This window comes from Rhinoderma darwinii, chromosome 2 (assembly GCF_050947455.1).
Source record: "Rhinoderma darwinii isolate aRhiDar2 chromosome 2, aRhiDar2.hap1, whole genome shotgun sequence".
In the NCBI taxonomy this organism is placed as follows: Eukaryota; Metazoa; Chordata; class Amphibia; order Anura; family Rhinodermatidae; genus Rhinoderma; species Rhinoderma darwinii.
The window spans coordinates 392,209,489-392,224,229 of NC_134688.1; the positions used below are offsets into that span (position 1 = coordinate 392,209,489).

At 41.7% G+C, this 14,741-nt stretch overlaps 1 protein-coding gene across 2 annotated transcripts; it reads left to right on the forward strand.

Moving 5' to 3' along the window:
• Positions 1-3,121: 3,121 nt before the first annotated feature.
• On the forward strand, positions 3,122-12,879 carry AKAP17A (A-kinase anchoring protein 17A). 2 transcript variants are annotated; one of them, XM_075853998.1, is made up of 5 exons: positions 3,122-3,275; positions 5,038-5,812; positions 8,310-8,458; positions 8,783-9,023; positions 11,537-12,879. In XM_075853998.1, exons 2-5 carry the CDS (start codon positions 5,051-5,053, stop codon positions 12,377-12,379), a joined length of 1,995 nt encoding a protein of 664 aa, XP_075710113.1. In that variant the 5' UTR covers positions 3,122-3,275; positions 5,038-5,050; the 3' UTR covers positions 12,380-12,879. The 2 variants fall into 2 exon arrangements, with proteins under 2 accessions (XP_075710113.1, XP_075710112.1); XM_075853997.1 differs by having other exon boundaries at positions 3,123-3,275; positions 4,981-5,812.
• The last annotated feature ends 1,862 nt before the right edge of the window (positions 12,880-14,741 follow it).

A 14,741-nucleotide genomic window follows, 5' to 3' on the forward strand; every position in this document is an offset into this window, starting at 1 on the left:
CTGTATGTGTCGTTAATCGACACATACAGAAATGGAAAAAAAAATGGCAGCCCCCATAGGGAAGAAAAAGTGAAAAAATAGAAAAAAGTAACACACAAACACACAAATAAATAAAAACGTTTTTAATAAAACACTAACATTAAACTGGCATGAAAATTTTTTGGGTGGTGACACTGTTCCTTTAAGGACAATGGTCCCACCATATTTTATACACATGGGGTTGTACACATAAGGCTGCATGAGCCGGTCACCAGCCAGTATCTGTGTATGACAGTATAAAAATGAGGGTGCAAGGAGTGTGGGGGATACTGCTGAATGAAGGGTCAGGTTCTGATGACTAATGTAAAAGGGATCCTGGGAAAAGGAGTCAGATTAGGGAATGTTATAGGCCTGTCTAAAAAGATGTATTTTCAGGGCACGCTGAAAACTGTGGATGTTGGGAATTAATCTGATGGTCGGGGGTAGCGCATTCCAGAGGACTGGTGCAGCACGAGAAAAATCTTGGAAACGAGGGTGGGAGGTTCTCATTATGGAGGATGTTAATCTAAGGTCGTTGGCAGAACATATGACACGGGTAAGGTGGTATAAATGTATAAAAAAAAATATACAGTACATTACAAAAAGTATTGTATAAGTGTATATAATAAAAACATGTACAAAGTGCCCAAATTCATAAAATACAATCATAACAATAAATAGCTCACTTTACAATCAGTGTATACAAATGTATAGGGGAGGGGATGCTGGATCCTTCATTCCCTATCTCCTAACTAATCTAATAGGCGCTTTGCTGATGATCACTACAGTGTGAATTGTTTTTTTAAAAAAGTTTATTATTTCCAAAGTTATGAGCATTTTCTAAATATGGTAATTTGGCTATACTTGACAAAAAGGAGGTGACTCTTTTCACTCAGTAAATGTAATGTTTTCTGTATGACGCTTTCCAATCAGCATACAGCTTCTCCCCCATCCCTGCCCAGCAACACAGTGTGATTATATAGTATACAGCTTCCATTCCCGACTGTGTTTTAAACTGGTGATATCTCCGATTGTGTCACCGCGAGCCTGGTGTCATATGAAAGATTAGAATATCCTCTTTCAAATGCCATCAGAACCGCTGTCCTAGGTGATCCACTGCCCAAGATATGATCCCCCTTCCCTCCAGCCTCAGTCTCTCACACTGTGTGAAGCAGCTTCATGCTGATAGGACAGCGTCAGAGGCTGTGCGGTAGCTCCACCTCCGGAGAATCGCTGGTGTTACCTCCCACTTGTCTAATAAAGGCTCATTTGCATATTTAGAAAAAACTCATAACTTTTAAAATAATAAACGTTTTGGGACACAATTTTCACTATCATTATCAGTGTGACAGCGCCTATTAGATTAGCTAGGAGATAGGGAAATACTAAACTAGTGACAGAGTTTCTTTAAGGCCACATGTAGCAGCCATTGTTCGGCAGTAGTTTTACCTGCCAAAATCGCACTTGAACAAGAAATACAAAGCAGAACCAGCGCGGTTTTCTGGCACGTCATGGCTGTACTTCAGGAGCTAGGTGTAGCCTTAGGGTATGTGCACACACACTAATTACGTCCGTAATTGACGGACGTATTTCGGCCGCAAGTCCCGGACCGAACACAGTGCAGGGAGCCGGGCTCCTAGCATCATACTTATGTACGACGCTAGGAGTCCCTGCCTCTCCGTGGAACTACTGTCCCGTACTGAAAACATGATTACAGTACGGGACAGTTGTCCTGCAGCGAGGCAGGGACTCCTAGCATCGTACATAACTATGATGCTAGGAGCCCAGCTCCCTGCACTGTGTTCGGTCCGGTACTTGCGGCCGAAATACGTCCGTCAAATACGGAAGTAATTAGTGTGTGTGCACATACCCTTACTCAAAGGGTAAGTCCACACGTAGCGTAAATACTGTAGATTTTCGGCAACGGATTTCATTGTGGAAAATCCACAGTGTAATATAGTAGCATCAAAGTGAACAAGATTTGAACAAATCTCAATGCTATAAAAACAATAATTGAAATTAAATATAATATGCCTCTATATTGCTTAGTACAAAAATATATATATGTTTATTTATTCATACATTTCAGGAAAGAATAACAGCAGAACAACTCGAAGTTCTACGAAAAGATGCAGCAGAATTGTTATCTCATGGGTAATAAAAGTATTTACTAAAACAGACATTTACTAAAACGCAAGAGAGAGAGAGGGAGAGGGAGAGAGAGAGGGAGAGAGAGGTAGAGGGAGAGAGAGAGAGGGAGGGAGGGAGAGGGAGAGAGAGAGGTAGAGAGGGGGAGAGGTAGAGGGAGAGAGAGAGAGGGAGAGAGAGAGAGGGGGAGAGTGAGAGAGAGAGAGAGAGAGAGAGGGGGAGAGGGGGAGAGTGAGAGAGAGAGAGAGAGAGAGAGAGAGAGAGGGGGAGAGGGAGAGAGCGAGAGAGGGGGAGAGGGAGAGAGAGAGCTAGGTTGAGTGCTCTGGAGTGCTGCCTGATTCTTGGAATATATATATATATATATATGAGAAAAAAAATTATGTGTATATATATATATATATATATGGTCTCATGTTACCCATTGTGCACCGGGATGTGACCTGCGGCTGTCACAAAGGCTTGCTCTCTCCATTATAGTATATAGTTAAAACATGCTACTCTTTTGTCTTTTGATGGGTGGGGAGCGCCAAAAGCAAATTCTGCACCTAGGGCCGGCCCTGGGTGCCTGTTGTATAGGCTGTATTGAGAAAAAAATTGTATGTGACACACAAGGCACACCACATCTTAAATCTCCAAGGTGATAATCCTCAAAAGTTGACAACTATGCCTCAAAGAGACACTCTTATAGGGCATTGAAGGAGACGGCCTCAGCCTTTCTATTAAAATACCTCTCAATGAAAAATTGTGCATTAAACATCATTTTTTTATAATGTCGGCAATGAATTGCTTGTTATGAGGGATAAAGTCTGAAAACTTCACGAACTATACAAAACGTAGTTATAAAAAAAAGTAATTCTCTTCAGCTACTACTGAGCCGTGCTTTGCCTTCACACAAGATGGCGACTCATCCGCTTCCGGTAAATAACAACCTCCTTCCATAGCTGTCCACGCTACATATCTCCATGGAAACCACAGTAAAACCAAGCATCTGAACCGGAAACGGTTCCTGGCATTCCGGCGCCGCCTACATCCCAGATTGCATAGCGGTTCGGTGATCTTCCTGGCTGGATGTGAGGGCAGCGGCTCAGTTATCGGTTGTAGCTGCAGAGGTAGGCGCGCTGTTATACTGTGTACCGGATATGATATTGTGAGCAGCAGCAGGCGGCGGTATACACAGGGAAGGAATAACCCTAGCTCTGTAGTAAATCCTATTATGGGCTTATAGGTTTAAGTGTAAGCGCGGCACATCTCATTGTCCTCTCCATTACTCGGTACAGGCGGCGGCTGTGATTGGGGGTTTAGGATTATAGGTCCACGTTCTGACAGCAGCGGCTACAGCTGGTACTGGCGCTTTTCTCCTGCGCCCTCTGTTCCTCAAGATGTCGCGGGATACAATGGAGCGACAACTGTGTCGGCTTCTTAATGTATAAATTGGTTCGTGTTAATGGTGCAGGTGCCCAGTGTTCCAATCTATTGGGTATGACTCCTCGATCCACCATTGTAATCCCTATATTTGTCTTTTGTAGCCTGACATGTGAATACAAAGTCCAGGGGTGGCGGTCTGACTGTAGGGAACCACAAGCATGGCAGCAGAAAAGCATGTGCCGGAATATATTTTTTCTGATTCATACACCACTATGACACTGCATACATTTTACGCCTATTCCCCACACTTTACGCCTATTCCCCACACTTTACGCCTATTCCCCACACTTTACGCCTATTCCCCACACTTCTTCACATAAATAAGGGAGGACCAAGTAGTAGAACCAGCGCAGTGATGTCATCAGCATAGAAGTGGCCTTATTTTTGTCATATGCCTATATGTATGTTCCATTCACGCAGCAGTTACTATAAAGCTGTTCCCGCCACATAGCAGTGTTCACAGCCCTTATGGCTACAGCAATGCCTATACAACACGTGGATCTCCTCTGATCCTGCCTGCTCTCTCCTCCTGTAAGGCCAGGATCACACACAGCTTTGATGCAGTTCTTGGCTTTGATTTTTGAGCTAAACACTGAAGTCGACACATAAGAAAGCAGACGCAGCCGTCATTTCTTTACACCTCTCCTTCCTTATGGATCCGCTTCTGGCTTTGGCTCAAAAAACTTAGCCAAAAACTGCATTCAAATGGTGTGATCCGGGTCTAACGGGTAGCAGCCACTTGAAGGAATCTATGAGTGTTGCAGAGCCACATGGAACCCCGGAGATCAGCTCATCATTGGTAGTTATCTCTCAAAAAGGGTTTTTTCTAATGACAAAGCCCCTTTAAAGTGACCCTTTAGTCAGTGGGTCAGTTTTCAGAAAATTTTAGGCTGTCTTTTCTAAGCTCTGACACACTATTTCTTTGAAAATCGCAATTCTAGAGTGGTAGTCATGGCGAGATGATGCCATACTGTTAGACTACCACTTGGCTCCATGGCACGTATAACAAAAAGATATAGAGTGGGGATTTATCAAAACTAGAATAGTTGCCCATGTAAACTAATCAAGTGGCTGCTTTCATTTTCCAAAGGTTCTCTGAAAAATGAAAGGCAGAATCTGATTGGTTGCTATGGGTAAGTACTCCACTTTTGCCTTGCACTTAGGATAGAGCATTATATTAGACATCCGCAGAGTCGCCCTTATGGAACGGGCAGGCACGGGCTGGTGATGTCATTTACTAAGTCTATGCCGTTAACTCCGCACTGCAGCTCTGGTTTGTTTTTTTTCATCCGTGAAATTTTTTTTGTATTTACATGAAAAAAAAATGTGATCATTATAATGAAAGTATTTTCTGCTGCTTTTTTCCAATGACATTGTTTTGTTTACTAGGATAACTACCTTCATCGTCTAACCTGGAGTCCATGGTATGCTTCTTATTTCGAACAGGACTGTCCACACTATGGCTGCTGCGACCATAGTGCACGATACATCAGAAGCTGTGGAGCTGTGTCATCTGCATGGCCTTTATCTAAAACCTATCTCAAAAATGGTCATCAGCGTGGCACTCCCTCAACTGAAGCAACCGGGAAAATCCATCTCAAACTGGGAAGTAATGGAACGTCTTAAAGCCATGGTCAATAACCATCAGTTCTCCACATTGCGCATCTCCAAAAGCACAATGGACTTCATTCGATTTGAGGGAGAAGTTGAGAATAAAACTTTAGTTAAAGCTTTCATAACCGCTTTGGATGGTAAAAGTATAAAGCTAAGTGGCTTCTCAGACATACTAAAAGTCAGAGCTGCCGAATATAAAATGGATTTCCCCACCAGGCATGACTGGGACTGTTTCTTTCGAGATGCAGAAGACATGAATGAAAACTTGCCGGGAGAGAGACCAGACACAATTCATCTAGAGGGCCTTCCGTGCAAGTGGTTTGCATGTAAGGATTCTGGCACTGAGAAACCCAGTGAAGCGGTCCTTGTAAAGGTGTTCAGTCTGTTTGGGGAGATCCGGAATGTGGACATCCCCATGCTCGACCCTTATAGAGAAGAAATGACTGGGAGGAACTTCCATACCTTTAGTTTTGGTGGCCACTTGAACTTTGAAGCTTATGTACAATACAAGGAGTATGTTGGCTTTGTGAAGGCGATGAATGCTTTGCGAGGTATGAAGCTTATGCATAAGGGTGAAGATGGAAAAGCTGTGGCTTGTAATATAAAGGTAGGTAGCCCATGCCTTGCTTTGTAGTGTTAACAGGATCACTCTGTTGTTCAGCGCTCCTATTACATTTCCCAAGACATTGGCGCAGGTTCACGAAAGGTCCCTAGTGGTGCCATTAGCGAAGCTCATTCCTTATCTGTAAATTAGGACTATTTTTCAAGGGTGTGTTGAAATATACTTGCGCTATATTGGACCCGAAGATTTTTAGAAGTAAACATTTAAAAAAACTTTTCCCAAGATAAAGTCTCCTCCTGCATCTGTAGTACTGAGATCAGTGCTTTAAGACCGAATTTTCAAGAGGACCTGTCCGCTCACCTGAGATGTCTGTTTAGTATACTTTAGTATTCCCCATGAAAGAGCAATTCTGCAGCATCTTTTCCTAGAAAGCTTCGTTGTGCCCTTCCTCTGTTATTCCTCCTGGAAATATGAGTAAATTTGACAACTCGGTGTTATCAATTCCCTTTGTCAATATGGTTTGTCTCTACACAGTCTAGAAAAATCACAATTGTCCCTGTGATAGCTGAAGGGTATATTACTATCTAGTTAACGATTGGTAAAGCAGAAGGTATTCCTTCGATACCCATAACATTGAAAAAAATGTAACTTTTATTGTAATCCAAAATTTTAAAATGCAAATAAATGCACTGGGACTTAAAAAAACCTAGCCACTGTATCAGGACTTTTAGGGTATGTTCATACAGGTTATTTTCACGCTTTTTTTGGAGCGTAAAAGGCTCGTTTTATGCTCCAAAATACACTTGAAATAAGCTTTCAAACAATGTCCCATTCATTTCAATGGGAAATACACTGCTGTTCACATGAAGCATATTTTTACGTTGCTGAATTAAAAAAAATGCCTTGTAAAAAGTAGCATGTCTCTTCCGGAGGCGATTTTGGAGCAGTTTCCATTAAAACTATGAAAAAATGCCTCAAAAAAAGGACTCCAAATAAGCTTTAAATTAAAAAGAGCTTGATTTTCAGCTTCAAAAACGCCTTGAAATCAGAGGCTGTTTTCTAACAGCCTCGTTATTTTCAGCCACCTCTTTTTGTATGTGTGAACATACCCTAAGAACAATATTAGTGATACTATTGTGTGTAGAGCCCATTCAGGCAATGATACATTCCGAGTTATTCGTCATCTATATAGAACTATGTTTAGATATATGGCCACAAGATGTAACAAGTGTTGCTTATCAGCTGCTACATTGTGTTCCTTTAAAAAGTGAAGTCCATACTGGGGGTTAACTGCAGACTATCCTCAGAATATTACATTCCCGGACTGATATTAACAACTCCTTACTAGCCTCCACTTTTTTTGGAAAGAACCCCTGATGACGTCGGTTCTCGGCGAAACTTGTAGGGGTGGCTAGCAACGCTTTGTCCACAAGTGACTTGACTTAAAGAGGACCTGTCACTAGGTCATATAAGTTGAACTGGTTAAATGACCTGAATAGCGCTTTCTCCCTGATTCCCTCACAGTTTTTCTTTTATTTTTATTCCAGGACCCCTGCATTCCAGAGATATGGCCCACTTTTGTTTTGGGTCCCTATATTCTAACTTGCTGTAGTTAGCCAATGGGTCGGAGCTAGCTTCCCTGATTCTGATGCTGACCAATTAGTGTGAGGCAGCTTGAGGGTAGTTCACTCCCTGTTGGCTAACTACAGCAAATTAGCATATAGGAAGCCAACCCAACAATGGGGCGTGTCTGGGATGAGCGGGTCCAGGAAAAAAAGGAAAACCCTCCTGGAATCAGGGAGACTGCGCTGTTCGGGTCAGTAAAGCAGTTCAACTTATGACTTAGTGACAAGTCCTCTTCAGGATGCAGGGACATATTGTCCATGGTAAATTCACGCCCCATCGAAGCTATAGAACAACATGGTCACATGGGCAAAATGTTATTGTGGCGTAGAGCCGTTGAATGATGCGGTCATATTACAGCACCGCTTCCTAATCCTAACACTACTGACTAGGGGAAGAATTCAGATTGGAAGTATGTTAGGCTGCATTTACGCTAGCATCATTTCTAAAGGTCGTTTAACATGGGCCAATTATCAGGCAAATAAGCCTTCACAGAACGCTCGTTCACCGGCTGATTGCATCGTTTTACACAGCCTAAAATATTATCGTTGTTGGCGGCACATCTTGTGTAAACAGGGAGACGCGCTGCTGACTTGATAGAAATGTATGGGGTTGAGCGATCGTAGTAATGAGCATTCGTCCCCATCCATATCTCCTTGTGAAAGGAGCAAACGAGCGCCGATCAATGAGCTGTATTGTTAATCGGCGCTCGTTGTTATTGCCAAAATACACCAGTGTAGAATTATTGTTTGTCTCACAATAATTGAAGCAGAAAATAAATAGTCATAAGGGAAGGAACAGATCAGTAATTCCAACCAAACAACATTAGGTTTTGATAGATTAACAAATCTAAATCCGGATTGAAATAAAATCCATTGAAGTAAAATTATAATTTGCTGTTTTTTTTTGCATTCCAAAGGTTTCATTTGATACAACCAAGCATCTGAGTGAGGCATCTATTAAAAAGCGACAACTTGAGCGTCAGAAATTGCAAGAACTAGAACAGAAGCGAGAAGAACAGAAGAGAAAAGAGAAGGAAGCTGAAGAGAGACAAAAAGAGGAGGAACGGTAAGACCATGTCAGATCACCAGTAAGAAGTGTTAGGCCTCCTGCGCGAGACGGGAATCCGGCACAAGTTCTGTGCGTCAATTCCGCAGCATTTGCACACGATACGCTACAAAAAATCTGAAGCATTTCCATCTGTGTGCAGGAGGCCGTACATTGCGGTAAACCAGCACAACCAGTCAGGTACCTTAAATCTGAACTGGGATTGGTGGTTGTGATTCCAGATAAATTCTGCTTAAAAAAACCAAAACGATCAATATTGTTGCCCCTGTTACCATGGTGAAGCTGCTTCGGTTTCCCTTACGTGAACTGTTTTTGTCTTTAAAGAAAACAAAAAGAATTGGAAGAGTTGGAAAAAGAGAAAAAACGTAAGGACAAAATAAAAAGGAAGGAGGAGAAGCAGAGAGAGCGGGAAGCGCGCAAGAACAAGAAGAAATTGCAAAAAATGCAGGCGGAGGAACAAAAGAGATTGCAGGAGAAAATCCGATTTGAAGAGAGAAAGCTTTTACTGGCTCAGAGAAATTTACAGTCCATCAGGTTAATTGTGGAGCTTTTAAGCCGAGTGAAGGTGAGCGCCGGTTTTTATGTAATGCCTTCTTTTCTGTGAGCGTTTTCTGAAAGTCCGTACATGAAAATGATGACAGACTGCTTACTCGACTCTGTGATGGGATTAATGACCGCACGAGTTGTTGACAACGTTTGTGCAGCTTTAATCCATTTTTTTTTTCTCCTTTCTCCTTGATATTTTGTCATGCGGCAGTTGCATACATTGCATTGCGGGTTTAGTTTGTAGGGTAAAAAGAGTTTTCGGAAACAACAATGGTTTCTCAACTAATTTGTGGCAAACCATTGTTTCAATCTTGTATGTTTACTCCCATTTATAGAGTCCAGGGAAAATTTACAAAGAAAAAAAAACACCAGAAATCAGCGATTTTTGTTGATTTACAAATATACCATTTGCCAAATTTGCACAGGAAATATTTTTTATTGATGTCTGTGGGCATTCATTACTAATCCTAGTAATATCGTAGCAGGGAAAGATTCAGGTCACTCTGAACTTGCCTTTTTCCTCCCATTTGGGTTTAGGGCCTGTTCACATCACCGTTGGCTTTCCGTTCCGGGATTCCGTCTGAGGTTTCCGACGGGTGAACCCCACAACGGAAAGTGAAAGTGAGACCACAGCTTCCGTGTCCGTCACCATTGATATCAATGGTGACGGAAACATTGCTAATGGTTTCCATTCCGCTATCGATTCCGTGAAGCCTCAGCACAGCATCACACGAGCAGCTAGAGACCGTACCATATGTACTTGCTAGGAGGACAGTGTTAAATGTATGGAGTCAGGGAGGTTGAGCTGCGATCTGCTTCATTGTAACGGTGTGACAGGAGCCCGTCTTTTCATCAGCAGTAACTGTGTTAGGAGTTTGTCGCCCCCCCCCCTCGTGGATAGTCCTGTGTGGAACAGTCCATATAATATGATCATACAGGAAGTTCTGGTGCCTGTGTGAGTAATGCATAGATCCCCATAGCAAAAGCATGTCACTGATGCCTGACTCAAACTGTCCTTTAGTGATAGAATCAGCAAGAAAAAAGAACCGGTAAGAGGCTGACTCATGGAGGTCCTTAATTATTTCTTAACCCCTTCAAGACTGCCATACGGCTATATATGTTCTAACTGCCGATGGCCCGTGCAGTTAGCACATATATAGACGTTTGCAGCGTGTATCGTGGTTTAACGAGTGCAGAAGCTGCTTCAGCCTGAGCAGCTCTGCACTAATCTGTGTCGGCTCTCTTTACAAGTGCCGACACCTCCTTGACTTAGTTTCATAAAACGTGTTTGTTTTTTTAATGAAACTAAAGTTACAAGTGCAGCTCTGCTCACAGTGAAGCACTCTGCACTTGTCTCTCTGTCCCCCGTGTGTCGACACCTCCTTATTCATCCCGCCATTGGCTTCTGCCCAGAGATAACTGAGCCAGTGTGCTCCTTATCTGGGCAGTTAAGTTACTGAAAGTTTTGTTTTAAAGAGGCTCTGTCACCAGATTATCAAATCCCTATCTCCTATTGAATGTGATTGGCGCTGCAATGTAGATAACAGTAACGTTTTTTGTTTTTTTTAAAAACGATCATTTTTGCCCAAGTTATGAGCAATTTTATATTTATGCAAATGATCTTTTCAATGGACAACTCGGCGTGTTTTCTCGTTTTACCAACTGGGCGTGTATTGTGTTTTTACCAACTGAAGGTTGTGAATAGAAGTGTATGACGCTGACTAATCCGCATCATACACTTCTCATCGTTCCCACCCAGCTTCTTTCACTACAGAAATACAGCGTGACGTCACCGACAGGTCCTTCAACATTGTCGTCGGACAAAGAAGATACATCGGCTCCAGGCGTCCAAAAGGTTAATATGCTTGTCTCTAGGGAGTTTGCTATGCTTACCTGCACTGTACCCTCTGACGCCTGGAGCTGATGTGTCTTCTCTCTTCCAACGCCAGGGTTGAAGGACCTGTGAGTGACGTCATCATTCCCAGCCAACCTCTTTCACTGCAGACACACAGCGTGACGTCACCAATCAGCGTCATACACTTCTCATTGTTCCAGTCCAGCTTCTTTCACTGCACAATCACGCTGGAACAATGAGAAGTGTATGACGCTGATTAGTCACTGATTGGTCAGCGTCATACACTCCACAGTACAACGCCCAGTTGGTAAAAAGTAACAACACGCCCAGTTGTCTATTAAGAAACGAATTAGCATAAATCTAAAATTGCTCATACCTTGCCCAAAATCGTTCAAAATAAAAACCGCAGTTATCTACATTACAGCTCCGATCACGTTATGTAGGAGATAGGGCACTTATAATCTGGTGACTGAGCCTCTTTAACTCTTTAGTCATCTTTTCTCCTGGAGAGTGAAGAAGGCTAATTGTTGAAGAGCTGCAACAACACACACATACACGGTTTTTTTTTTCTTCACATTTTTAGTGATTTATCTGCTCGTAATAAAAATTTAAAACCTGGAAATCAAACATAAATCAGATTAATTTAATACACTTTTTGTTTTGGCCTTGTTTTGTAGGCTGCAAAGATTCGTGAGCAGGAGGAGAAGGAAGCGGAGAGAATCCGTCTCTTGCAGCTGGAAGAGAGGAGAAGGCAGCAGGAGGTAGAACTCAGGCGAGTTGAGGAGGAGAAGCAACGAACACTGAGTTTACACCGGAAGGAGAGAGAGTTAAGAGAAAAGTTGCTAAACAGTCTTCTCAACAGGAACTTGTGTTCTGCCTCCCAAATGAATGAAGACCCTAAACCTCAGCAGATTTACCCTCTCAAGCCCAGTGAAAACCTCCCTCTGGACTCATCTGTGAACTATGTCACATCTACCTCAACACAAACACCACCAGACCACGAGCCACAAAGGCCTTACATCCACTATGCAAATTCAACTCTCCATGCAGTAAATGGAGTCTGTGTAGAAGACTCCCAACTTCAGGAATGCAAACCGATTAATATAAATAATCCAGGACGACCTCCGTATTCACTCACCAGCATTCTAGGCAATACGATGCATCATGATATTTCAGCAGATTTAGATTTACAGGTGAAGGAAAGCGGAACAAGTCAGAGTAAAACTGAGACTGACCACACTCGTAGACCGTCAAAAGCTAGTAAGTACAGTCACACTCAGGACACCGAGCACAAGCATAAGGGAAAATACAAACGGGACTTGAGTAGAGAGAAGGATGATCACAGGAAGATAAAGAAGTCCCACAGAACGCATTCCTCTAGAGATCACAGCCCACGGAGGAGAAGTGTCAGCTCAGAACGTAGCAAACACAAGGGTAGAGAAAAGATCAGGTGCAGTCATAAAGAGAAGAAGCATTACCGTAGATCTTACAGCAAAGAAAGGAGATCCTGGAGTAGTTGAATGTGCTACGTCTCATGACGTGGTCAGAATAATCCGTCAGTAAAGGTTTACATTGGAGGTATATATGTCTGACACAAGCCTCTGATGTATACCATTGTATAGGCATACAGTGGCATACATTTTCCATAGGCTCCCATGTTAACAAAAAAACAAACTTGTACTGCGTGGTGTAGGTTTTTTTTCCTGGATGCCTCCGTATTGAATAGGGTAGTCGAGTATGCTAATTCATACAGTTGAAAAAAAGTATACCGGCCCGACTGCTGCCAAAAGGACACTTGGCATCTGTCGAATTAGAGATTTCTTTTGTCTTTTCAAGTTCTGCACATTTAAAAAAAAAAAAAAAGTCCATTTCAGTTTCTTTACGCTTCGAGGGCAGTATAAAAAAAAATAATTACACAAACCATTTTTAATTCCTAGTGGCTTTGGTTTTAGGGACCACATAGGATTGCAGGTTTCAGGTCTGGTTAATAAAGTATTTATTTTTCTTTTATGTAAAACCACATGGGCTCTGGTTTGTGTTATTTGTTATAATATTTATACATTATCTGTTCTTTTTAATTTAATTTAATTTTAGAACATCTCCAGATCTTTTTTTTTTTTTAGTAGGAAACTCCAGAATGTTAACTAATTTAAAACAATCTTGATATGGATGTGTCAATGCTAAGTTTTGCCCCAGTCCTATCATTTATGATGTAAATTAATGGGATATACACTCCAGTAGGTTACACTTCTCTATAACTTGCCCTTTTCTGTATCTTAAAGGTAACCTGTCACTAGGTTTGGGGCACTAAATTATCAGCATGTCATTATGCAGCCGGTTTTGACTTGGGCATTTTTGGAAGGCTAAACCCCAGCTGACATGCTGGTAGTTTAGTTGCCCTAAACCTTGTCACCGGTACCCTTTAAATGTGGATGCTCCAAAATTATCCCTCTATGATATAAGCCATATTCCACACCACTGCCAAGCTACTAATGTTAACCGTACAAAAATACTCTACTGAGGGCATGACCAAGATAATTAGTGATGGTGATCGAGAGAGGGTCTGGCCTGTCGGAGCATTAATATAGGGATAATTAATGGGCACATTAATGTGGATGGTGACTAGGATCCACAAAATGGAAATCAAATTCCCAAAAATGTAGGAACTTCACCTAAAGGCAACTACTCTTTAAGACAATGTCTCACCATAAGCTATACCGAAACATAGGTGGGCAGGTTTCTTTCAGATGATTCGCACCGTCTGCATAGAAAAGTTTACTGTTATTAAGGCATCAACTGACTTACATAAGACCTCGCTAGGGGTACTATTTCCTCTAATAGATGTTCTGTATTTTGGTGTTTTTATTTGAAAACTTATATACACCTATTTTTTAATTTTTGTTCTGGAAGTCACATGACAGGTAGTCGATGAATAAGTCTTTTTATTGCTGAAGCGTTACATTATTTTTTTTTTCTTTCTTTTTTTAACATAATCCTTTTAAGAGAATGTTTCATCAGAAAATGTCCTTTAGTTTAAGACAAGTTTTTATTTGAAACATTTTTAAAGAATTATTAATAATTTTTTCCATGTTCCATGTCACTATATATTGGGGCCTGCTCACATCACCGCTCGCTTTCCGTGCAAGGGTTCCGTCGGAGGTTTCCGTCGGGTGAACCCCGCAACGGAAAGTGAAACCTCAGCTTCCGTTTCACTTTGGTTTCACTTTCTGTTGCGGTGTTCACCCGACGGAAACCTCTGACGGAACCCCGGAACGGAAAGCAAACGGTGATGTGAACAGGCCCTTAATAATTTCAGTTTTGACTCTGGCCACTGAGCCTCATAATAGAATGACACTTCCTGTCCTATCACAGGCAGGATCAAGCTCAAATTCCTACAAAAGTCTTATTTTTCCCAGGGAATGTTACCTAAAATCATCCCATCTGTCCTTAACCCCTTAATGACCAGCCTATTTGAAACCTTAATGACCAAGGTATTTTTTACGTTTTTTTTACGTTGCATTCCAAGAGCTAAAACTATTTTATTTTTGCGTCGACACAGCTGTATAAGGTCTTGTTTTTTGCGGGACAAGTTGTATTTTTTAATGGCACCGTTTTGGTGTACATATTTATTGATTAACTTTTTTGGGGGGAATAGGAAAAAAACTGAAATTTTGACGCTTTTTCGCGTCCTAAATCTACGCAGTTTACCATGGGGTATAAATAACACTAACTTTATTCAGCGGGTTGTTACGATTGCAACGATACCAAATTTGTATGGATTTTGTATGTTTTACCACTTTTACACAGTAAAAACACTTTTTTTTTTTTTCAAAATTTGTTTGTGTCCATATTTGAAGAGCCAAACTTTATTGTTTTGCCAAT

Bases quoted from the DNA above. Each gene is read 5' to 3' on its own strand.
- AKAP17A (XM_075853997.1), top strand. From the start codon at position 5,018: ATGCTTCTTATTTCGAACAGGACTGTCCACACTATGGCTGCTGCGACC. The intron at 8,459-8,782 runs GTAAGACCATGT...TTGTCTTTAAAG, and splicing joins AGACAAAAAGAGGAGGAACG to AAAACAAAAAGAATTGGAAG. The intron at 9,024-11,536 runs GTGAGCGCCGGT...CTTGTTTTGTAG, and splicing joins AGCTTTTAAGCCGAGTGAAG to GCTGCAAAGATTCGTGAGCA.